This window comes from Rattus norvegicus, chromosome 10, assembly GCF_036323735.1.
Source record: "Rattus norvegicus strain BN/NHsdMcwi chromosome 10, GRCr8, whole genome shotgun sequence".
In the NCBI taxonomy this organism is placed as follows: Eukaryota; Metazoa; Chordata; class Mammalia; order Rodentia; family Muridae; genus Rattus; species Rattus norvegicus.
Genome location: NC_086028.1, coordinates 87,420,213 through 87,445,244, shown reverse-complemented (window position 1 = coordinate 87,445,244; position 25,032 = coordinate 87,420,213). Strand labels below are relative to the sequence as shown.

Here is a 25,032-nt window from a genome sequence, read left to right as displayed (position 1 = left end):
ACATTCAGTGTGCGGTGTGCTTACAACTTCTGGACCGGAAGGTATCCCTGAAACAGGCCAGGCTGACAGTGAAGCACCAGGCAGGCCATCTACAAAATTCAGCTCAGTTCCTTGCACAAGAACTCTTACAACTCTTGGGCCCAGCATCACCCATGTGACTGGACCAGGCTCTCCTTTGTTAGGACTTTCCTGCAAAGGGGCGTGTCCTAACTGGACTAAGGGGCGGGTCCCAACGGGGCAAAGGGGCGGGTCCTAACTGGACAAAGGGGCGGATCCCACGGGATTTTTATCGACTGAAACTGTTTCCCGGAAATCCAGTACGGAGGCAGCTGCCTCATGAAAGGTGAATGGAAAACCAGGGGCTTGAATCCACTCCCAGGCAGGTGAAAGTTTAGGAAGAAGGACCTCATTCTTGGCTCTCTCACAGCGTGGTGGAGACCTTACCCAATTGTAGGAAGTCTGGTGTAGGTGATTTGTCCTCCGGTGTTGGGTACCAGTGACCTTTTTTTAAAAAATGCACGTCACACTAGTCATTTTCTGCTTACTCCATATTTTTAGCCAATTACCAGATGAGGGGGTAACTGGGTGTGGATTATAGGTATTGAAGTACCTTCCCTCCTCCTAGGACAAGGTAAGTTCACAGCTGTTAGGAGATCTGTGGGAGTAGAGAGGATGGGGCTCCCCGGGGCAGGTGTCATCTGGACAGCGAGGTTTTGCTGTTTATACAAAACAGAGAATATTGTTACACAATGTATCTGTTTGTAAATATATATTGGTGGAGTGCGTGTGAATGCATATATAAGTCTAACAGGCAGGGACTGGAGAGATGGCTCAGTGGTTAAGAGCACTGACTGCTCTTCCAGAAGTCCTGAGTTCAATTCCCAGCAACCACATGGTGGCTCACAACCATCTGTAATGGGATCTGATGCCCTCTTCTGGGGTGTCTGAAGATAGCGACAGTGTACTTATATATAATAAATACATCTTAAAAAAAAAGAAGTCTAACAGGCATTGTGTGTTCCGAGCCCCCAGCAAAGAGCTCGTCAAAGGTTCATTAGGCTGGACCTGCACACGCGTATACATGGCTGCTGCCCATCCTGTTCCTGTGCACTCACAGTTACAGAACTCTTCTGCCTCTGCCTCTTTCAAAATACTTCTCAGTATGGGTGTATGCTGTCCTTGATCCAGTGATTAGTAACTTTCCCTACTCTCCAGCCCTCTCCTTGCTGATCCGAGGTTATAACCACTTGCCCATCAGAGCTCAGATGGGTTCGATCTCAGCCTACAGTGCTTCTGCTATTAAATGTATATCCCCAATGCTTTACAACATGTGTGCAGCTAAACCATGCATGTAATCAAATATTGCACCGGCTCTCTGTGCCACCAGCCACAGAATCCGGCATCCCAGCAATGATGGACTTTTTAGTTTACTTTTTCAAAAAATGGGATTATTTTTTTACAATGTGTAGCTTAGTCTTCTTGTGGGATTCCTAACAGAGGGAACAGAGGCTGTCTCTGACTCTTTTGCAGGCTTTTGGGACCATATTCCTTATATCGAGTTACCCCGTCAACCTTAATATGAAGGGAGGTGCCTAGTCTTACCGAAACTTGATAGACCATAATTTGGTTGATACCTATAGGAGGCTTACTCTTTTCTGAGTAGAAATGGACGAGGAGTGGATGGGGGTGGACAGAGGGGAGGAGGGAGGCAGGGGAAACTGCAGTCGGGTTGTAAAACAACAACAATAACAACAATAGATTGTTTTTATTGTGTATGGGTGCTTTGCTTGCACACACATCTCAGCGCCTTGTGGTTGCTGGGGGTTGAATCTGAGTCTCTGGAAGAACAGTCTGGGCTCTTAACTACAGAGCTATTCCCTCCAGCTCCTGCTTTTCTGTTTTGAGACAGAACTCACCCAAACTGGCCTTGAACTCATGATCCTCTGGCCTCTGCTTCCCAAATACTGGGATCACAGTCACCACAGTGATAGCTCTCGACATAGTTAATAGTTACAAACTCCAGCATACATGTATAGTCCATTTTGGCATCAAACAGTTAAAAGCCAATCAGCTGCATCTGTTTGGTAGACTAATCCACTTCTTACTCCATTTCCCTGTCCTTTGAATATAGTCTCTAACCATTGCTGCCTTCAGGAGGCCAGTGGTTCTAGAACAAGGCGGTAGTAGTCATTTTCAGTTTTTCTTCCTCCTCTAAAAACAATTAAACACCTTGCATAAAAGGAGTCTAAGAGCTGCAGTAGGTAACTAGGAACAGGCCAGGGTCTCCAGCAATATGGTGGGGGTCCCCTGCATTTCCCTGTCTCCCACAGGCTCCCTTAGAGCCTGGGTTTAGGAGAGGCCTCACACTGAACCAACCTCAGGCCAAGACAGTAAACAAACAAGAGCAAGAAAGTGCTTGTTTCCTCAGGTAAAGAACCCTATTAGAGTTTCTGAGTTCACTTCACACAGGAACAAGTTAGTTGTTCCAGTTCATTGGCAGCAGTGACAACAGTCCTGTTCCCCGCTGCCTTCCACCCAGTGACTCAGAGACACAAGCCAAGCAGTGTCTACTTGCTCCTCAGCAGAAGGTGGCCTAATCCCACTAAGGCAGTCCATAGAAGCCCTTCCCGACCCATCAGAAGACATCTTTGGGATCTGAGTAAGAGCCCCAGAGAAAGAAACAAAATGAACAGCATTGCAAAACTGTTGCCTTGGAATGTAAAGCAGCAAGAGAAAACAAGACCCTGGGCACTGTGCCTCAGCAGGACTATTACCAAGACAGAAGGTTGGTGTTGGATCCTGAATTATTCAGCACAACAGTCCAGATGTTCAAAATGCAGTCCTATCAGCCACTCATACCCCAAACCAGGAAAACCACATCCTAAACGAGGAAAAACAGTCAACTTGCAGTTATGCCAACACAACACATACGTGGACATCAAAAGTTAGTCCTCCCCAAACAAAAGAAAAAAATGGAAAATCTGAGCAGTGACATAGACCTAAAAGAGATCCAATTGGAAGTTATGGAAGCAGGGAAGTGAGATGGCTCAGTGGGTAAAGACACTTGGCTCTGGACGGAGCCCGGTACCCTCAGTATGATCCTTGGAACCCAGGTAAACTTGTTAGGAGAGGAACTCACTCCACAAAGATGTTCTCTGACCTTCACACTCTTGCCATAGTACATGCCCCAAACTGTCCACAGACATACAGATACACAGATGAGCACACACTAAGTGTAATTTTCCTTTAAATTATGGAAGTGAAAAAAAATACCAAGCAAAATTTAAAACTTGGATGAGCTCAAAAGTATCACGGAGAGGATTAAAGGTCATATCAGGGCCGGGGGTGGAGCTCAGTTGGTAGGGTGTTTCCCAGCATGCATGAGGTCTGAGTTTGACCTGCATCATCACATGAACTGGGCATGGAGACTCAACCTGTAATCTCAGAACTTGTACGGTGGAAACAGGATGATAAGGAAATCAACTCTATATAGAACGCAAGGTCAGCCTACAGAGGGAGAAGAGTGCTAATATGTATAGTATATTTATAGTCCTGGCAGGAGAGGACAAAGGTCACGGTAATATTGAGAGAAATAATGCCCCTCCCCCCAACCCTGCTGCTGCCCCAGTCGGGAGAAAGACAGCCTGTGGTTCAAGAAATGGATCAAATTTCAAATATAATAGGAGATCCTTACACACATCCTTTTTATTCTCTTAGAAACTTGAGAATAAGGGGGGAAAGTACCAACCTTAAAAACAGCAAAAAATAACCAGGAAGGAAAGTAACTCAAATTCTATTTTTGCCTTGGGAGGAGGTGGCAAGCACGTCAAACACCGAGGACAAAGGACTATTAATGCTGAAGCCTGCGTTCTGTAAGACTATCTTAGGAGTGAGGGGGATGGACGGTGTTCTCAGAGGAGGGAAATAGAATCGTGGAGACCTGCCCCAAAGGCAGCTCTAAACAAGGAAAAGAACAGGAGTGGGACTTCTTGGAGAGATGCGCCAGCAAACAGAACTGACTCTCACCTCTTCGGCTCCTTTGACTGCACCGGAGGGGCAAAACAAAGATGACCCCCATCCTATGCCCTGCTTGATATTTGCGGAGGAGCCACTTCTGTTTTTGAAAAGGAGGGAGGAGGAGCTAAGAAGATGGCCTGGTGGCTAATGCACATGCCATGCAAACTTGGAGTCCTGAGTTCGAATCCCCAGAGCCCAAATAAAGTTGGCACATAACTTGTGTCTGTACTTCCTGCCTGCTGGTGAGCAGAGACAGAAAACTCCCCAGACTCTGGAGGGTGGGTAATCTGGTGTACACAAGAGCTAACAACATAGAGACCACGTCTCAAACAAGGCAGAAAGTACAAATGACACCTGGGGTTGTTCTCTGGCCCCCACGCACGTGATTCAAAGAGTAGAGAGAATGAAAGACATCTGTAGAACATGGATTTTTAAACAGTAGTGGCTATGATAACATCAAATAAGGCAGACTTCAGAGCAAGGCAATTACTAGAGACAAATAGGGGACATTGTAATAGAGGATAAATCAAAATACCAAGAAGATACGGTGAGCTTAAAGGAGTATGCACCCAAGGACGGAGCTTCAATATCTGAGACAATGAGGCAAAACATTTTTTTTAAAAGATTTATTATATTTAACTGTAGCTGTCTTCAGATACACCAGAAGAGGGCATCGGATCCCATTACAAATGGTTGTGAGCCACCGTGTGGTTGCTGGGAATCGAACTCAGGACCTCTGGAAGAGCAGTTAGCGCGCTTAACCACTGAGCTATCTCTCCAGCCTGAAGCAAAACTTAAATAGAGCTACAGGCAGTTGAGAGTTCATTTTCCAGCACTCACCCAGGGTGGCTCACAACTTATAAATCCAGATCTGGGAGATCTGACACTCTTCTGGTCTCTGTGGGCACCTGCACATGCATGCACACACAGAGACACAGACAGAGACAGACAGACAGACAGACACACACACACACAACACACACACGCATATGAATAAACCTTTACATTGACACCCCACTTCAAGTGACTGATAGCACAAAATTCAATGTTCTTGCCTTGATAACCATACCCTGGATCATAAGGCAACCTTAAGAAGCTTAAGAGAATTAAAGTCGTAGGATATGTTCTCTGGGTTTAGTGCAATCGAACTAACGATCAGTTAACATCAAAACCAAAGGAAAACTTCCAAACGTTTGAAACTGTGCCTTACAACTCAGATAGGCCACAGAAGTCTGTGTGTGTGTGTGTGTGTGTGTGTGTGTGTGTAGGGGGGAATGGGCTCTCTTAAGTGTTGGAAAATAATAGGCACTCAAGGGAAGAGAAAGAATCATGGATTTTTCTAGCCAGAGGGCATAAGCATGAGAGCTAATGGGAGAGGGGCCTGTGATGAGAGCTAATGGGAGAGGGGCCTGTGAATAGTGAAGTTGGTAGAACGCTTGCCTAGCAGGCATGAAGCCCTGGGTTGATACCCAGAACAGTATAAATCCAGCATGGCGGCTCATACCTACAGCTCCAGTGCTAGGTGAAGGGAGAGGATCATGAAGGTAAGATTACCCCCAGCTAGTTAGCAAATTCAAGGCCATATGTAGATACAAATTGGGAGCTGCGATGACTCAGTTAAATGCTTACAGCACAAGCTGAGGACCCAAGTTTGGATCGCTGGGTGCCCACATAAAAGCCAGGTGTGGGGGTGGCACTGAGACAGGCAGATCCCAGGAGCTCAATGGCCCAGCAGCCTAGCTCTCAATCAGTGAGCTCTGGGTTCAGTGAGGGGCCCCGTCTCAAGAGCAAGTGTCTGAAGGAGACACTGAGTGTCAAACTGGGCCTCCGCACCCATGTGCACACACACAAGCGAACCCACATACAAGTGCACCCCCATGTGCACATACAAGGGCACATACAAGCACAGACACAAATGCACATGCAAGTGCACACACACACATGTGCACATACACAAATGCATATCCTCTCAGGAATACACAGGTGAATGCACAGAATAAAAATAAAAGGCTTGTCATGTCCTTCCATTTGCCTGCCCTGTTTTTGTGCCAAGCTTTATTGTAACATCCTAAGACAGAGAATGCAGCCATTCCACGGTGTCTTAAGATCCTGAGAGCCAATAAATTTTAGGGTCTTCTCGGTATCTTTTCCACGGTGAGTAACCTTATGTTCAGAGGAACGGAGAAGGAGGGAGGAGGAGGAGGAAGAGGAGGTGAGGGAAGATATAACAGTGGCACTGTTCTTCGGAGAGCCTGGGTATCCACTTTATCCTTCCTTCCTTGAAGGCCTAGCACCACGTTACTAGTCATATCTGATAACGTAAGATGCTCAAATGGCAGTTTTACTAAGAACTTAGCTGTAAAGCTTGGGCTTCTTCTTCCTTTTTTTTTTTTAATTTAAAGCACCTTAAAAGCTATTATTACAGGGCGGAGCTCATGTGACACGGCACACACGTGAAGGTCAGAGTGGGTTCTTTCCCCCCCCCCCCACCTTGACACGGGCTCTGGAGATCAAACTCAGGCCCTTAGGCTCCTGCCTTTACCTGCCGAACCATTGGACCTCCCCTATTAATGTCTTATTGGCAAAGACAATTCCCCTTCGACTCCCACAAGGCCTCAAAGCTGGTGACAAAAGACACGATTTCCAGGAGGGTCAAAGAGCTCTGAGCTCCCTTAACAGATCTTCGTTCCTTCCCCCGTGTGGTCCTTCTTGGCCACAAATGGGATTGTGAGGGCTTTGGTAGTAACTAGAATAGAAATATACCATAAGAAAAAATGACATACCTATTCTTCTTGGAAGAGAAGATATCGTGTTGTGTTTCTGATATATCGCCTTGAATTCTTGAAAGGAAAAAATCAGAAAGGCTTGTCAATGTGACGCGCTGGTCTGAGAGTTGGAATTCTAAACCCCTTAGAAAAGGTAGGGAGAGGAGACCTCTAAAACAGCGCTCATGGCTCCCCGGAACTTTACTGCCTTGCTTCTGGGTTTGAGGCAGGGTCTCAATACTAAGCAGTCCAGGCTGTCCTCCAAGGAGTCATCCTCCTGCCTCAGCCTCTCCACCAACTCTCCCTTTTTCACATTTGAAGAATTGTTCCTAAATGGGGCTGATCAACCAATACAAGGTCACATTGCCCTCCCCCAAATTTGGGGCAGGGTGCTGCCCCATGTTTTTCTGAAACTGAACTCAGTAGCTTTATCACCAAGATGTCTTGGGCCGTTCCACAGTTTGCGTCTGTGAGCTACGCTTGCCATGCGGGCGTCTCTCCGAGTGACTTTGCATTTCACATGACTTGGTTGCTTAAGGGTGAGCCTCTGTGCTGAGCATAGACTAACGTCAGGTACACCTGGGACTTTGACAAGAGTGACCACATGCCTGCCAATCCATCTCTGATGCCCTGCGGTCATAGTGGGGTTTGCGATCACTCAACCTCCTTAGGATGCCCTGGTTTTCCATGGTGATTTTTACTAGTTCCCGATTCCTTGATTCTCTGTTTAAGCTGAAAAACACAAAACCAGGGCAGGGAGAGGCGCATGGTGAAGAAGAATATGTCTCGTAACCACATGGTGGCTCTCATCTGTAATGAGATCGGATGCCTTCTTCTGGTGTGTCTGAAGACAGCTACAGTGTGTGTGTATATGTGTGTATGTGTGTGTGTGTGTGTGTGTGTGTGTGTGTGTGTGTATTAAATCTTTTAAAAAAAAGAAGAAGATTATGTCTCCTGGATTCCTGGATGGGATAAAAGTTTGGAACCGTGCACTCTGGGAAGCACACGAAGCGGGAACAGGCTTTCATCAGTAGCCTTCAGCCCCACTGCCTGCTACAAGTCTACTTCCTTGGTACGGGATAAAGCTTAGGTGTTAGTGTTGAGCTCAGACTACACTCCAGCTCGAAATGACTCCATATTGCAGAAGACAGCTTTCATCCCGTGCCTTGCCCTGAGAGGCTCCACTCCACAAGCAGCTTTTGACTCTATTTTGAGGATAGAGGATGAGGCTGTACCTGGGTGGATAGATGAACAGCACCATCTGTCCAGTGCCACCCACACGTCACAGACAGCTAATCTATTTATTCTGGGGAGTAAAGAGTCCTATATATTTGTAAGGGTGAATTGGAGTTGTCGGGGCATGGGGACACATTAAAACCATATGAAAGGGCTGGGGAGATGGCTCAGAGGTTAAGAGCACTGGCTGCTCTTCCAGAGGTTCTGAGTTCAAATCCCAGCAACCACATGGTGGCTCACAACCCTCTGTAATGTAATCTGGTGTCCTCTTCTGGCCTGCAGGTGTACATAATTAAATAAGTCTCTTTTTAAAATGGGGAAAAACTAGGCTCAGAAGCTGGGCATTGGCACACACACCTTTGATCCCAGCACTCTGAGGGCAGAGAAAGTCAGGCAAAATCTCTGTGAGTTTGAGGCCTCCTGGTCTACAGAGTGAACTCCTGGGCAACCAGGGCTACACTGTCCTGAAACAAACCAGAATCGAAAGACAAAACACACAAAAGAAATAAACTAAAACGACAACAAATCAGTCGAGGAAAGAGTGGAACTCTCTCGCCTGGACCCCAGAAAGACGTTGACACCTTGTATTGGAAAGCTGATGGTCCCAATTATGTCACCTGACCAGATATCTGAATCAAGGGACAGACTAAGAGAAACTCCTGACTGTCCCAGGGCCATCAGGACACCTCAGTCCCCTCTGTTGATTTTTAAATTGCCATCTGCCTTGTCCTGTTCGCCCATCCAGACCTGACATCCCTCCAGTCCATCCATGTGTTTATTTAGACCAGGCCTTTGAAAGCTAGACTCAACTGTATAGCTCAGGCTGACCCTGCTACCTGATTCTTCTGTGCACAGCCCCAGCAACCTCTCCAGTAAGACCTTCTTCTGGGTTCCCTTATGAAAACAGAGACTCTGGTCTGTCATCTCCAAGCTTTGTGAGTGACCTTCTTCTTTAAGTTCCTGTAACCATTCTGTAACCTACACAAGCATCAGCACAGAGAGACATATTTCCTGCCTGCTGTGTAAGAGTTAATATAGTAACTACGATAAGAATAAAAGCACCCCTGTTTATCTCAAACAGACAAAAACAAACAAACAACCAGAGTGTAAGTATTTGGCAAATTGTCACCAACAGAAGCTGAGGACTGTGAGTTTAGTGTTTATGCGATTAAGTCCCAACATTGTGGAAAGACACAAACATGTTCATCTATGTTTCCGACACAACACTCATGACTTCAGAGTGTTATAAGCATTCCCTCGAGGATTATAATGTGAACTAGGATTGGAAACTTGGTTTTACAGAAGCAGGGACGGCTCCCAGTCAATAAGGTGCTCCTTCTGCCACGAGGTTCCAGTGGAAAGAGGGCTGTCTCTGCAGAAAGCAAGTACCCCCCCCACACCAAGGCCACCCCTAAATCCACTGGTCTTTCCCTCCGTCGCTGGACTCCCTAGCCCCCAGACTGAGAAACTGCTGCTCACTGCTTTGCACTTGAACCAACAGTACTCGTGGGCATTTGGCCAAAGCATGCAAGCATGTGCTTGGACAAACTCTGAAGGGAGCTGGGGAGTCTCTAAAAGGACAGTGAAGTTGGGGATTTGTGGTTCCTGTTTGGGAAGCTGTCAATCTTCATAGCGTGGTCTCTTGCTTCTCTCCAAAATCACATCCTTTGAGTATTCTTATCTCAATTAAATCCAAAGGGAAGATTGAGGTCTCTGAGAATCAAGTGCAGAGAAGGGGGAGGGAGAGAGGAGGCAAGGGGGAGGGAAGGGAAAGGAAAGGAGAAGGGAGAGGGGAGGGAAGGTGGAGGGGAGGGAGATGGGAGGGGAAGGGGAGGGGAAGAGGGGTGGGGAGAGGGAGAGAGAACACTACCTTCTTGAAAGATACTCATTCCAGCAGTCCACCTTGGCAGGGCCTCGATGGGCGTTCGCAATTTTCTGACATAATTGTTTATTTTCATATTCAATTTTGTCGATTCTCTTTTGTTCACCCTGGCAAGAAACCCCAACGTGGTGACATCACTCCCGTGCTGCCTCCATACAGTAGCACGCAACACCTTCTTCCGGGACTTTGAGGAAAAGGGGGCACATTGAGAGGCCTGGTGGAGTCCAGGTAGAGTTTAAGGAAATGGAGCGACTATGGGGGAGGAATGTTAATGAATCTTTAGGTCAGTGGGTATTCAGAAGGCTCTGGAGAAATGAGTCTCTTAAGGACAAAGATAAAGTCAACAAACCACAGCCATGGGTGGCAAAAATACCTGGAGTTTGCTCAGTTTTAAAATATAATGTGTGTGCGCCATTGGAGGACTGGTATCCACGGCAGGCTTCACTAGAGGACAGAAAACATTGTTACACTGTAGGATCCTAGCACGCTTTAGAAACCCACCAGACCTGACCCCAACCACTGAATATCCTGCTTTTGAGTTTTGACAGAGATCCAGTCTAGCAACTTCAATTAGATGTCATTTTTCCCTCCTGGAACCTCTGGAGAACTCCAACCGGGAAGACAGAGTAGTGAGGGGCTAACGATCTATAATGAAGGGCAGGGAATTTAGTCAATAGTGCCAGCCGAGCACACCAGAGAGCCTGAGTTTGATCCCCAGCCCTGCCTAAAACAAGTGGTGATGTGTAGGCCTGTAATCCACCACCCCAGAGGTGGTAGCCGGAGGACTGGGAATTCAAGGTCGTCCTTGATTCTCAGCCAGCTCCTGCCCTCCTTGGGAGTACATAAGCCCCTCTCTCAAAAATCCATAAGGACAAATTTCCTTTCAAGTCGATGAAATAACATCTCTTCCCACCCCACTTCCTAACATTTCTAGTCTCTATTGGGCACAGAGCTCCCTTTTTTTTTTTTTTAAACTTTGTCTCTAAAGAGTTTAAAACATTGAATTCTTTCTAGCACACGGATGCTCAGGCAGAAGACTAAAGCTTGCCACTGGCTATGGTGTCCCATATCACCCCAAAGCTAGGGCTAGTGTAGTTTCCTGTCACTGCCCTCTTTGATGGAACCTTTCTAGAATTCCAAACGGTGATGATGGCCGCTTACCTATTTGAACTCTATTTTTGTGCAATATGTAGTGGCCAAAGTCCAGTTTCTTCCTGAAGTTTGTGCTTTGCCTGTGATTAGAGACTATTACGGGATAGGCCAGATAATCCAGGGAATTGTTCATCTTCTAGTCTAACTTCAAAAGTGAGACACCTTGGCTTCTCTGTGAGGCACTTAGCTCTCCCCGTGGTAAGGTGTCATAGTTAGCCAGTTATGACATCAGGGACAAGTCTCAGTGGAGGAAAAGGAGAAGAGCATGCCTGGCTATCTCTGGGCACCTCCTAAAAGTTTTCATTTTAAGTCAAGGTAAAATTTATATATGGCGATGGGGTGTGGAACAACCCAGTGTTTATATGCCCTGTGTTACGATGATCCGATCAAGGTAAGTGGCGCTTCCCTTCTCCCCTGAAGCTTTTACAGTTCTGTGCTAAGGTTTTGGAGCTCTCCACGTGCCTGGAAAGTAGATGTTTTTTCCAAGGCTGGAGGAGAAAGGAAAAGGTATGGTGTGGAAGCCTCTGCTGAGCACAGGCAGAGGCACAAGAAGGGAGGAAATCCAGCCCTCATTCTGCCCTTTGAGCTAGGAGCTAAGAAAGTCACAGTTCCCTGTAAGGTTTCCCTGAAGAGCGGAGACTCGAAAGCTGGGTTACTGTAACCCAGAGAGACGCCACACGCTCGCAATACCAGCACTTGGGAAACAGAAGCAGGAGGATGGAGTTCCAAGTTATCCTTGGTTATAGAGAACGTTCAAAGCCAGGTCCAGGAGAGAGACCCGACCTCAAAAGAAAGAAAGTATGAAATAAAACAAATGCACAAAGAAAACAAATCTTAATAGGAGACAGAATGTGGAGTCCTGCTCTTTGGAGACTGTATTTGTCCCTTTGGAGTTAGGGACCGGGCCATTTTCCCTGGCCAGTGGAGAGAGGCTTTAATTGAAGTGAGATACTGTAGACACTTTGCACTCAGTGGAAACTCGGGAGAGGATCAGTACTGACACCATGTGGCTCACAGTGGGATAGCAGCTGCTCCAGGAAAGATTTACCTCCACACTAGCCCACAGCCAAGGACGCAGGCCCAGTGAGTGTTCGACACAGTCGCCACTAAGTGCTTCTGGTACTGCTAGGCCTGTTCATTCCGCGCTCGGAACTGAACTAAGGCTTTTGTGCATGCTAGGTACCTTACCAGCCCAGGAACTTCCCCAGCCCCTTGAATGCTTCTGGAACCTTTCCAGCGATTCTTAAGAATTAGATGTTGCATATTCTTTACTGCAATGCTTGGGACAGAAGTGTTTGGGATTTTCTAATGTTTAATGCATAGAGTCAGATATTTTGGGAATGGATCCAAGTCTAAATCCATTAACGCTTCACATATAAACGTATCCTGAATTTAGTTTTGTATTTTGTACGGTAATTTTTAGTGCACCTGTGTTTTGACTGTGACCCGTCACAGGTTAGGTGTGAGAATTCTCCACTTACATTGTGTTTACACTCAAAAGCTACAGATTTATAAAACACTTTCGGATCTCCAAAAGTATAGCTACTCAAACGGCTATCGTGACGTATAACCCTTTCCTCCCTTTTAGTCGCTAGCAAACAGGCTAAGATTAAGTAATCCACTAGGGGTCAGAGGCCAAACCTGGGGACCCATACCTTCACTTTCAAAAAGTTCAATGCTGATTCACACCAAACACTGAAAGAAGTGTTCCAGAGTAGGGCTCTTTCCTGTGACCTTGTGATCCATGTCCTGGGGTGGGCAAGTTGTTTGTTCATCAGGCGTGGGCTGGGACATGTGCTCTGACATGTGTGTTTGGGGTGAGGGAGTGGATGCCCACGCTGCTGGTGTGCAGCGAGAAGGGTTCACGGCAAACACCAGGGGTACCCATTATCCTGAAAGAGAGACGCCAGGTGTACCTAGGCGTCCCGCATTGGTACGGCGTTCCAGTACGGGTGACACCGGAGTGACGACATCTCGGCCAGGGACCCGCCCCGGGGTCCTGCGGCGCGTGGGCCGGTCGCGCGTGTCCTCTGAGCTGCGTAGCGCGCCGCCAGCTCCCCTCACCCAGTGGGCCCGCCTCCGGGGCGGGACGGGGCGGTTCCCGGTTGGGCAGCCCCGCCCCGCTGACCCGGCTTCTCCCCCTCGCTCGCTCCTGCCCCGGCATGCAGGGCCCCGCCGCCGCCATGTCCGGCTCTTTTGAGCTCTCGGTGCAAGATCTCAACGACCTGCTCTCGGACGGCAGCGGCTGCTATAGCCTCCCGAGCCAGCCCTGCAACGAGGTCATCCCGAGGGTCTACGTGGGCAACGCGTGAGTCTCCGGGAGGGGCAACTCCGCAGCCGCTCCCCGGGCGCCCCGCCTACTCGGGGCTGGAATAGGGGTTCACGGGGCGGGGGTGGGGGTGGGCCCTGGGTGCGGTCGCTGACCTCAGTCAAGAGCGGGTGCCCGGGACCAGCCTGGAGTAGACACCCACTCCCCGCGTCTGAAGCGGAGGAGCTGGACTCCGCATGCCCTGAGACGCCCCTCACCCCCCCCCCTCAAAGTGCCCGGCCCTGACCTCCGCCACTACCAGCTCTGGCTTGGGCTTGGGCGGGGTCAAGGCTACCACGTTCTCTTAACAGGTGGCAGGGCTGTCTCTTGGCCGCGGGTCACGTGACAGCTGCCTAGTTCTGCAGTGAGGTCACCGTGGAATGTCTGCCTTCGTTGCCATGGCAACGGGATGACGTTACAATCCGGGTGTGGAGCTTTTCCTGTCCGTGTCAGGAAATCCAAATACCCTAAAATGCGCTAGAAGAGGAAGTAGCTGAACCAAGGCTCTCCTGGCTTCTCCAGATAGGGTTTGACTCAGATGGGACAAATCAAAAATGATGAAGACCTGAGGCATCTGAAAAATCCCTCCTAATCGCACCACTAGGAAATGTGTATATCACTGATCTCTTATGTTTTTATAAAAAAAAAAAACAAAAAAACACCGAGAGAAAAGTTGGCATGACCCACACTGCAGGAAGATCCATAGTGGGTTTTCATGAGCGCGAAGGCCCCTTTTATCAAAGCCCTAAGCTCTGTTTTTGTGAACTAGGAAGCGATGGCCCCTGGGTGGTTGAGGGGTTGTAAGGATCTTTCAATGCCTTTCATGTGTGTTTCCTGTCGTGCACCTAGGACCTGCTGCTTAACCTGCGGGGAGGGGGGTGGGGGTGGGACCGGTTGCAGACACTTGGGGACAGGTTTCGTGCACTGCGTTGCTCATCTTTATATGAAGCACCTACTATGTGTCAAACACCATATGGTGTCCACTCTTTGGAATGGTGGTGGTGATGATGGTGCGTTTGCTGACTGCTGGATTAGTGTTAGAAAACTGGGATATAGGGGCACAGTATTCAGCATTCTGGCTGTGCATTCTTGCTCCTGAGCAAGCGGATAAACAGACTCACGGGGTCAGCCTCCAGCTCGGTCACTGCATAGTCCTAAGGAACCTGGCCCAGTCCTTCCTACCCCAACTACCCAGGAAGCCAGGGAGCTTGGCAGTCTCGGGAGCCTGCTTGCTGAGGAACAGGTTATTGGGTTTGTCTGTAGTGGCTTCCTCAGGAATACTGTCAGGAATGATGCCTGCCGAGGAGAACACACCCTTTGTCCTCTGTGCAAATCTGACCTTGATGTGGGGGGTGCTCAGCTGGGAGGATCAACTTCGTACCTAAGGCCAAGAATTGTGCTTCCTTACTCACCTGAAACTCGTGGTCAGAAGGGCTGCCGGGCACATCCTCTCAGGCCAGTGAGGGAGTCTGTGTGAGCTGCATTTTCCAATCTCAGGGCGTGAGAGGCAGAGCAGGGCTGAGTCTGAGTCTGGACTGCACTTTCCTCTTAGCTCTGGCTTAGCGGCCCACGTGGGCACACGCGCACACACACCCCCATCCCTCTGCCTTTCCTGTCCTGCAGAATTTAAGCTCTGTTCACAGGGGACAGTTCTATCCTCTCTTGGGGGCTGCCATGTCAGGTAGACAGGCCCATGCAGGAGACACTGCTTTGTCAAGTACAAACTGCAGTTTAAATTTGGATGTTGTGAGGGGGAAGCAAAGGGCCTCTTTGACCACTCAGGCAAAGGACCTTCCAATTCCCATCATTTTGCGGGGGGCTACTTGAGTGCTAAGACATTGCAGAGAGCCTCAGAACTGTAGCCCAACAGAGTGGGGCAGGATTGGTCCTTCAGGGAGCCTGACATGTGACAATTCCATTCTTCACTCATTCACAGAACATTTATTCAGTACCTACCCCGTGACGGGCACTGTAGCAGGGGACAGAGCACTCAAAGAACTCACAGACTGAAGCCTTGGGATACAAACACCAAAAAATCAGGCTCTGTCAACAGAACAGCCCCCTTCAACACTCAGGACCACCGGCAAGCTGTTGGCACTGCTATCTGAATTTTACAGAGAGGAAAAACTGAGGCCCAGGAAGTTTTAAGTGGCTTGATTAAGGTTGCCTGCATGGTCGATGGTAGGGCTGGATTCAGACCCAGACATTCCGACTCTAGGGTCTATTTTTCTCTCTTTTTTTGTTTGAATCTGGGTCTTACTGGGGAAACTCAGGCTAGCCTCAAACTCACCTCCTCCTCCCTTGGCCTCCTGAGTGCTAGTATTCCAGGTGCGTGCTAATGGCTGACTCTCTATAGCTTGTCTATACTGCCCTCACAGCATAGGAACTATAATGGCAACACACACACCGTCAGGAGCTGGGGAAATCCCGCAGAGGACTCTGCAAGATGAGAGGCGAATGCCTACACAGAAGGTGGGGAAGGGAAGCAGAGGGAACAGCATGGGCGTAGGACCACAGGTCTATTTGGGGAAACTGCCGGTAACTGTATATGGCTGGGGTGAGGGGAGAGGTTGTGAAATGAGGCAGGAAGAGCCACAGGGGACAGCAGGTTCAGATCTTCCTCCTTTTCCTCCTTCCGGGGCTGCCTTTTCATTTTCCGCCACTGCCTCCCTTCCAGGTCTGTGGCTCAGGACATCACCCAGCTGCAGAAATTGGGCATCACCCACGTCCTGAATGCTGCTGAGGGCAGGTCCTTCATGCATGTCAACACCAGTGCTAGCTTCTACAAGGATACGGGCATCACCTACATGGGCATCAAGGCCAATGACACGCAGGAGTTCAACCTCAGTGCTTACTTTGAAAGGGCTGCAGACTTCATTGACCAGGCCCTGGCCCATAAAAATGGTAAGGAAATACATTCCAGCACCCGTGGGAGCTAAGCCCTCTGGGACCTGCTTCCTCCAGAGGCACTACTTGAGAAGGGTTCCAGAAACATTCCAAAATATGCCACCAACTAGGGACTAAGTGTCCTACATAGGAACCTATGGAGACCATTGCATGGAGTCTATGCCAGAGACAATGATAATATTTTGGACATAAGAGTACAGCAGTTAGGTAGCTATGCTTCTTTCCCTTTAATTTAGTGTGCCCGTTTATGTATTCATGTATGTGCATACATGTGCATGTATGTGCATACATGTGCATGTATGTGTATACATGTGCATTGTGTGCATACATGTGCATGTATGTGTGTATGTATGTGTGTGCACATGCACATGTTTGCACGCGGAAGCTATAGGTTTATACTGACTGCTGTCTTCAACAGCTCCCCTTCCCACCTTATATTTTGAGGCAGAGGCTCTCCCTGGTCCTGGAGTTCATTGGTTTATCTAGGCTTCTGGTCCTGAGCTCCACAGATCCACTTTTCTGTACCTCCCTAGCCCTGGGACTGCAGGTGCATGCTGCTGTGTCAGGCTTTTGTGTGAGTGCTGAGGATCTGAACATCGGTACTTAGGCCTGAATAGCATAGAGACTCTGCCACATCCTCAGCCTTTCCAAGCAAATGAGCTATTCCCCAGAATTCCCCCAGCAGGCTTCCCTAGCCTTTTATTGGCTAGGCTGTCATGAGTGGCCACCTTGCCAGGGGAATGAGCAGCCTAGAGGTCCTGGGTTAAATCTTCCTGCTGCTCACTCCCTGCAGCTGCAGATAGAAGGTAAGGCTGAAGGGAAGCTGGGTGCTGGTCAGGCAGGACAGACAGAAGGATGAGGGCAGATGTCAGCAGAGGAGACGGGTTCTCTGGACTCTTCCCATCGCATCTTCCTCCCTCTGTGGGGGAGAGATGGCCCACTGCAGATGTGGTTGGCTTTATTTGTGCTCCATAGAGGCTTCCTGGGTACACGGCAGCTTCCCCATCCAGGCGATTCCCAAAGAGAATTCCCTTCCCACTGGACTTAGAGAAGTTCTATTGACTGGTGTAACGGTGAATTTGTTAAACCGCTTTGGCTCTTGGCAGGTTGCGTATGCTGCTGCACCCCCCCACAAGAGCTCTCTGGATTCATGAATGAAGGGGACGCACACACACACACACACACACACACACACACACACACACACACACCAGCTAACTTTGATATGCCTTGACTAACTCAATGATGTCTGGCACTTCTGAACCTCCCCGTGCTTAGCACACATTTCCCTCCGGTGTTCTTGGCTTAACACCTTCTAAATTTATCTTTTATCTTTGCTGTTAGCTTCTGGGCCCCCTCCCCATAGGGCCACTTCCCTTTCCACCTGGATGGTTTCTTCCCTGCGGCTCTTAAATCTGATCTCTCTGCCTCTGAGCCATGGGAACAGCCCAATAACTGGTTTCAACATAGAAATGTCTCCAGCCCAAACTCCAGTTCAGTTTAGACAATAAACCTTGTTGGTTATGGAATCCTTAAGATTCTTTGTGCTCTCCTCCCTGTGGCACGAGTGAGGATTTATTACGATTGGTTATTGATCATATTAACGTATAAAAAGAATGTTGCCTTTCACCTGCTCAGAGAAGGAACAAAATTCATCCTTAACTGATGTGTGCACCTTGTACAATCCATACGAATGTCTTAAAAGTACAAAAACGTCTGTGAGATTCATATGCTACAGAATGAACAGCTTTGGCAGGCTGCGTCCTCGGGATGCTGAAATGGACGCTGTTTCAGCCTCCTACCTCCTGAAGCTGTTTGGGAAGCAACACTTTGGAAACAACTTCCAGCTTCAGCCAGCTTCAGACAGCTTCAGACAGCCTCAGCCAGCCTCAGCCAGCTTTAGGACGTAGGAGCTGGAAGAGCGGCCATCTCAGCATCCTGAGGATGAATTTTGCCAAAGCTGTACATTCTGTAACGGACTGGGAAAACTGCACACTTTAAGACCAGGGCCTTATGGGCCTTCTTGATCCCCGTCACACCCAACCCGAGTCCTTCCCCTCCAGCCGTTCTGCACTTCTCACTCTGGATAGATGGAGAACATGGCCCTGCTAGTTATGGGAGTGAGACTTTGCCCTTCTCACATGGCAGTGGTTGGCCAGCCCCATTCAGGAACCCCTGGCACTTTGCCTTCATTTCCCTTTCTAGACTGCAGGGAATGTATGCTGATTTGTATGTAAGGAGACTGGATCTTTGGTCTGGAATGTTCCCTGCTAGTTTCTCCCCAGCCTTTGGCAAACCCTACCTCTATCTTACCACTAGGCCCAGTGTCCCCTTTCTCCCCAGCACCTCGTGTAGAATACAGTGTTCCCTGCAGGTGATCCTGAGTAAGCCTGATGCATCCCAGAGCTCCGGTGCCTTGCGGGTACACTGCCAAGATAGAATGGACTCTGGCCTCCATCCACTTGCCGGACTCTAGGGAACAGGAATCTGTTACTAAGAAAGCCAGAGGTTGGGGGTTGGGAAGGTAGTTTAGCAGCCGAAGTGCTCGGCGACTAACTATGAATACCAGAGTTTGGACCTCTAGAATATTCTCAAAATCTGGGTGGGTAGAGTGGCCTGCCTGTAATCCAGCGCTTGGGAGGCAGAGACAGGATCATCAGAGCGAGCTGGCTAACCGGAATAGCACAACACTGAGCTCTGGGTCCTGTGAGCGATCCTGCCTTAACATATAAGAGAGAGAATGAAACATTGAAAAAGACAATACATGTCAATGTTGGACCTCCGAATGCACACACACACACACACACACACACACACACACACACACACACAGTGCACTTAAGCACACATATGCACTCATGTGAACAGGCATGTACACTCAGGCTTATCACATAATTTGAAAGAGAGAGAGTGCATATTAGAGCTCACAGGAAAGTGTGAATGAACACACACATGCACATGCACACAAGCACGTGTGCCAGGGAGTGGGGAAGGAGCCTGGCTTTGCGTATAAGAGGGGGCCGTCATGTGTTTCTGAGAGGATCTAAGGAGGGTGTATAAAGGCGGCATTGTGTGGGCTGGGCCTGGAGCATGGTAGGCTCTGTGCCCTGGTTGTAACTGAGCATGCTCCCAGTGGGAAGCAGGAGGGTGGCTGCCCTGCAGAGGGTCCCACTGGACACTGGGACCAGGAAAAGTGCCCACTGAGGACTTCAGGTAACAGCCAGAGAGAGAAAGGTAGGAAAGTGGGGGGACTCCCCTCTCCTGATGTAGGAGGATCTGGGGAAATAGAGGTGCGTTTGGGGTAGGATGAGGGGTGCAGAGATGCTGTTAATTCTGGGTCAGCAGTCTCTTTCTAAATAATGCCTCTGAGGAGGTGAGGTGGTGGCCATTCGCTCGCTCCCTCAGCAGAGGGATGACGCCCAGTGGATGCTGGAAATGGCAGAGCATCAATCCTGGCTCTGGAAGGACTCTGTTCTACAAAAGGAGGGTGGATCTGTATGCAGCCAGCAGGGTCACAGGTGCTTGGGGCCCCCGGGGGACTCCCAGTACCGAGTGATGTTTACTGAGTGCTCTTGTGTGCCTGGCACGAGCCTCGGACTTTGTTTCTGTCTCTGCTTTGTTTGGTTTTTGAGACAGACTCTCGCTATGTATCCGTGGCAATCTTGGAATTTCACTGTGTAGCCCAGGCTGAGGAGAGAGGCGTGGGTATTAGGCCTTGTAAGCCACACTTCAGAGACTAGACTCCACTCTGCGAGCAGTAACAGGTCAGAGGGGGTTCCAGAAAGATTTTTCCAGTTGCCGGTGGAGTGTGGAGTGGCAGCTAGCGGCATGGGTGGAGGACCAGCTCCGTTTGTAGGAGAGCATGGAGAAGGGCAAACGAGATGGCAAACATGTGAGTTAAGCATTCTGTGTGGGGATGGATGAAGGTGGATGAAGAGAGAAGCTGGGCTTTTGCCTCTGCAGGGATGGGGTGGGGATGAGGGTGGGGCCGCTCCCTGCAGTGTGGTGAGATTTTCCTGACAGCGACCTTTGGCCTCTCCCTTCCCTTCTTTCCTTTCTTTCTCCCTTCCCTTTCTTCCCATCATTGCTTTCCTTGCCCTTGAGGAATTCTGAGTTTCCATTTCACTGGTGCTGCAAACAGAACAGTGAAACAGACAAACAGAAGCTGTGTGTGTGGCAGTGGGAACAGCTCATGGTCTGCAGGAAGTTGGGCAGGAAGGACGTGCTGTAGGCTGAGGGCAACGTGGAATGCAGGGAGAGGGGAGAGGAGAGATACCAGGGAGGGAAATTTGGGGAGCTACGAGAGAGCATTTGTGGATACGTGTGTGTGTGTGTGTGTGTGTGTGTGTGTGTGTGTGTGGTGTATGTGGTGTGTGTGTGTGTGTGTGTGTATGTAAGCGTGTAAGCCAAAGAACAACTTCAATCTAATGCTCTCCCAACCGAGCTGTTTCGGCTTGCCAGAGAGCAACTTACAGAAAGTTTTCTGTACCATGTAGCTTCGGGGTTGGCGTTCAATTCATCAGCTTGACATTGGCTCCTCTACCCACTGAGCCTTCTCATTGGCTCTACCTAGATCAGCAATTCTTTTTTAAAAAAGGCTATTGTCTTCCCACTTTACTGTCGATAGTCTTGGGAATTTCCACCTGTGAACAGCGCTACTTAAGAGCATTGAGGTCCATGTCTCTCAGTGAAGGTGGGGGGGTTGGCGTGCCATTGCTGGACAGTACGTGTTCAACCTGAGTAGATGTTGCCCGTTTTCCATGGTGGAGGACCTCCTCACACCCTGCCTTCCCCTGGTGACAGTTCAGTCATTCTGGGTGGGTGAATTGGGGAAATGCTTGTTGTTTGCAAGGGTTTGACTGTTACAGTGAGGTTGGACTTCCACAGTTACCACGTCTCCCATTTCTTGTAGGCCGGGTGCTTGTCCATTGCCGTGAGGGCTACAGTCGCTCTCCAACGCTAGTCATCGCCTACCTCATGTTGCGACAGAAGATGGATGTCAGGTCTGCTCTGAGCACTGTGAGGCAGAATCGTGAGATCGGCCCCAACGATGGTTTCCTGGCCCAACTCTGCCAGCTCAATGACAGACTAGCCGAGGAGGGCAAGGTGAAACTCTAGGTTGCCCATAGCCTCTTTTGCAGAGGTCTGACTGGGAGGGCCCTGGCTGCCCTACTTAGGAAACACAGTGTACCCTGTTCCCTGCACCACCAGGCACTCGCCCATGTCTGTCCCACTGTGGTCCCGGGGCCACTCCACCCTTAGGGAGCAAATGAAGAAGCTTGCTGGGGAAGCCATTTTGCTCCTTGGCTGCCCTTTCCTGTAATTTATGTCCCCCTGAGGTGGGACTCAGGGAGGAAACCTGTGGCATGGATGCATCTCAGTGACCCAGGGCAGGAGGCCTATGAGGGTGCAAGACCTGAGACACAGGCACCCCCTTCATAACCCCCTCCCCAACCTGGGTTCTTCCTGAGCGGTCCAGAACCGTGGACCAAAGGAACTATGCAAACAGGGGCCCTGATCTCCCCACATCCATCGCTGGTCCTCCCAGCCCGACACACCCTGCTTAGACAGACGCATGGCATAAGTTCTGAAGCAGAGTGGAGGTAGATTAGTGACTGGATTTCCAAAAAAGAAAAAAAAGGCTTTTGCATTTTATTTCCTTAGACTTAAAGACACTACGTAGGGGCCTGTGGGTGAGCAAAGCTGTTTTTCTCAGAGGGCTCTCTTGATTCTTTGGGATGTTTAAAGTGTGCCTCGCTGGAGAGCTTTCGCTCTGTATCTGCTGCTTCAGAGCCTTCCCTATGGATGGCTCTGTTCCTTCGCTTGTTAGAAGAGCGATGATGCCTTGGGCAGGGTTTTCTCTCTTTTAGAATACAGGGTGTGAGGTCCAGCCTATGAAAAACAAGCAAACAAAACAAACAAACAAAAGCCCTCTGTTTGGAGAATTGCAAGGGTTTTATCCTGAACCATAGTCTTGCTGAGCTCAAGTCATCACGCCAAGGGCTTGCCATCCTGGTTGCTATTCTAAGAATAGTTAGAAGGAAGTTGGCCAATTCCAGCTCGTGTTTGTGGGTGTATGCACGGGTGCGTATGTTGAGGGGGTGCCTGTCGCCTTGGGGACAGAAGGAACACGAAAGGCCCCTGTGTTCACCCTGTCCATTTACGGGGTGGCTCTGATGGTTCCACGGTGTCTGTGCAGGATCCCTGGAACTGACTCGCTGGACAGAAATGAGACTTGAAGGCATCACCAAAATGGATCCCTTTTATTGGAGAGAGACAGAGAGAGAGAGAGAGAGAGCGAAGAAAGAACTGCCTTTTAAAGAACTTTCTAAGGACGGTTTTGAAACACGCTGGACCTCGTGTGTGTGCACATTCACCAGAAATTGAACACAATCTTCTTGGGACTTTATGTTCTTGTTATTCGTATGTCCCCAGGGTCACGCAGAGCAGAGAGGTGGCAGTCAGCCACCACCCCAGCACCTGGCACATAAGCACTCATAAAAGCCTGTCTTATGCTATCCGGAGCTGTTTGAGGACCCCGTGTATAGAGAGTTGCCGTTGTGGGACACACGGATTCCAGCATCCTGGTTGCCTGCCTGTAAGGTGTCTGACAGGAGTTTGCAGAGAAATCTTCCTTGGAGGGAAAGAAATATCAGGGATTTTCGTTGAATGTTTCAAACTCAGCTTTAAGTGTAGGACTCGGCAGTGTTAATGGTTAGGATAAGGAGTGTGCCTTTCTCACAGCTGCTGAGGGGACATCTGGCAAGAGCCAAGAGAAGCAGACCTGTCTTAGGGTGTCACTCCCAGGGTGAAGACCTCCGATCCCAGCAGGAGCAGAGCTGTGCAGCCTGGATGGTCATTGTCCCCTATTCTGTGTGACCACAGCAGGCTTGGACACATGGGGCTGGTCATCTCCCCCCCCCCCCGAGTGGAATGGCCGTAGCCTCAGTCTGTAGGTGTTCAAGTGACTTTCTTGCTTAAGACACAACTTGCATCTCAAAATAGCCCTGTAAAGTTGACAGAACCAATTCGTGTGTTATGAGAGGGGAAAAAAAACCCAAAAACCCGCAAAGCAAAAACATCTGGGCTAGCCCGGTGTGGTTGCACGTCTGCAGGCCTAGTTCACAGGAGGCAGAGACAGGAAGATCACTGGAGGATTAAGGATAGCCTGGTCTGCATACTGAGACTCCAGCCAGGGCTACGATCCCCAGATCCTGAGTTTTGGTTTTTGGTTTTTGATTTTTGGTTTTCGAGACAGGGTCTCTCTGTGTAGCCCTGGATGTCCTGGAACTCACTCTGTAGACCAGGCTGACCTCAAACTTAGATATCTGCCTGCCTCTGTGTCTGAGGGGCTGGGACTAAAGACTTATGCTACCACTGCCCAACTAAGTTCCTGTCTTCTAAAAAACAAAAAATTCAAGGTAATTAAGAGTTGCCAGTTCTTTAAAGCTAAGTGGTGGTAGTTTCAGACCTGCTGCTTGAGGAAGCTGGGGTGTTCTTGACTTGGCCCCGAAATCAGCCCCAACAATGTCCAAGTACCCTGCACATGACTTTGAGCCATCTCCAGAGAAGGAAGTGAAAATTGCAGCTTCCCAGTTGGTTAGGACACAGCCTCACTTTATCCAGGCATCACATGGTGACACGTGGCCTTGAACTCTCCGCTCTGAGGCTGGGCTCCCCTCCCCCTGCCTCATCTGAGTGATCACCCCATAGGACAGCCACAGGACAGTCACCAACATCTCCCTGAGGCCTCTTTGTGGGAACATTAAGGAAAGGGCCTTTGGGAGGTTCCTGGCTTTCCTTTGGGGCTATTCACTGAAAGTTCTGCATTTCTTGGTTGGCTTTACCTCTTGTTTATAAGATTAGCTACAAGTCTTCAGGTCAAATGCTCACGTTGTGGAAAAGCCAACCGCATGCCTGCCCGTGAGTAGGGGATGGTGGTGGGGAATCCTGAATAGTGTTCTATCCCTGGAAAGAGATAGAATAGGAATTCAGGGTGTCCCTCCTCCTTCCTCAGACCCAGTCACTTTCTGTGACTCATAAAAATCCAGGTAAAAATTAACAATGTAAAAATGGTTTCTCTTCTCAATTTTAAAGTCTGTCTGCGTTTTCCAGGGGGTAGGTCTGTCTCCTTGCTGTTCTATTATCTTGAGAGCACAGACTAACACTTACCAAATGAGCGAGCCCTTTTGGCCCACCCTAAGGATCTTCTGGGCTCCAGCACTCTTAAGTTGTTTTAAGAATCCTGGCTTGACCTTTAGCACCCCCAGGGAAATGGGCGTGAATGATGACGCCACGGCCAGCAGGGGGCACTGTTGAGAAGGTTGGTGCCTTCCAGCCATAGGTTCACGGTAAGTTGCTCACAGTATTTAAAATGCTAAATGTTTAAATCAAAATAAGCACTGATCTTAAATATGAAGATAAGGGATTTTTCTCACAGGAAATTTTCTCTCTCATAATTCTTTTAACAGACTCTATCCTGATCGTAGAGTAGAGAGAAGAATGGTTGGATATTTCACTTGCGTTCCTCTTTCCTCTGCCAGCTGTTAGGGTGACTTGTAAAATGCGATTTAGTGGACAGAAAAGTTCAGGGGGAAAGGGATGGTGGAGTGAGGCAGAGCACTGTCACCTGCCTAATATGGGAGGACCTGAGTTCAATTCCTGCCATTGGGGAGGAAGAGGAAAGTTTAATGTCTATTACATCACCGCCAGTGTTAGCGCACTATCAAACTGTAACCAAAATAAATGTCTTACCTTACAAAGAA

General features: G+C 49.1%; 2 protein-coding genes across 9 annotated transcripts; one reads left to right on the top strand and one right to left on the bottom strand.

The window, feature by feature from the left end:
* Positions 1 to 533: 533 nt before the first annotated feature.
* Cfap97d1 (CFAP97 domain containing 1) lies at positions 534 to 12,686 on the bottom strand. 6 transcript variants are annotated; one of them, XM_006247404.4, is made up of 6 exons: positions 11,062 to 11,693; positions 10,274 to 10,344; positions 9,889 to 10,007; positions 7,391 to 7,514; positions 6,801 to 6,857; positions 534 to 716 (listed from the first exon to the last, which is right to left on the bottom strand). In XM_006247404.4, the coding sequence occupies exons 1-5, from the start codon at positions 11,183 to 11,185 to the stop codon at positions 6,801 to 6,803; spliced, it is 495 nt and encodes a 164-aa protein (XP_006247466.1). In that variant the 5' UTR covers positions 11,186 to 11,693; the 3' UTR covers positions 534 to 716. The 6 variants fall into 6 exon arrangements, with proteins under 6 accessions (XP_006247466.1, XP_038942570.1, XP_006247467.1 ...); XM_006247405.5 differs by lacking the exon at positions 534 to 716 and adding an exon at positions 4,628 to 4,753 and having other exon boundaries at positions 11,062 to 11,310; NM_001134601.2 differs by lacking the exon at positions 534 to 716 and adding an exon at positions 6,039 to 6,180 and having other exon boundaries at positions 11,062 to 11,237.
* Dusp3 (dual specificity phosphatase 3) lies at positions 11,043 to 25,032 on the top strand. Of its 3 annotated transcripts, XM_006247402.5 has the most exons (5): positions 11,043 to 11,443; positions 13,221 to 13,360; positions 16,038 to 16,264; positions 21,180 to 21,373; positions 22,467 to 25,029. In XM_006247402.5, exons 1-5 carry the CDS (start codon positions 11,381 to 11,383, stop codon positions 22,479 to 22,481), a joined length of 639 nt encoding a protein of 212 aa, XP_006247464.1. In that variant the 5' UTR covers positions 11,043 to 11,380; the 3' UTR covers positions 22,482 to 25,029.

Bases quoted from the DNA above. Each gene is read 5' to 3' on its own strand.
- Dusp3 (XM_006247402.5), top strand. From the start codon at position 11,381: ATGGCGATGGGGTGTGGAACAACCCAGTGTTTATATGCCCTGTGTTAC. The intron at 13,361-16,037 runs GTGAGTCTCCGG...CCTCCCTTCCAG, and splicing joins AGGGTCTACGTGGGCAACGC to GTCTGTGGCTCAGGACATCA. The intron at 16,265-21,179 runs GTAAGGAAATAC...CATTTCTTGTAG, and splicing joins GGCCCTGGCCCATAAAAATG to GCCGGGTGCTTGTCCATTGC.
- Cfap97d1 (XM_006247404.4), bottom strand. From the start codon at position 11,185: ATGAACAATTCCCTGGATTATCTGGCCTATCCCGTAATAGTCTCTAAT. The intron at 10,008-10,273 runs GTATTTTTGCCA...GTTTCTTGCCAG, and splicing joins TAAAACTGAGCAAACTCCAG to GGTGAACAAAAGAGAATCGA. The intron at 7,515-9,888 runs GTAGTGTTCTCT...TGTGTTTTTCAG, and splicing joins AATGAGTATCTTTCAAGAAG to CTTAAACAGAGAATCAAGGA.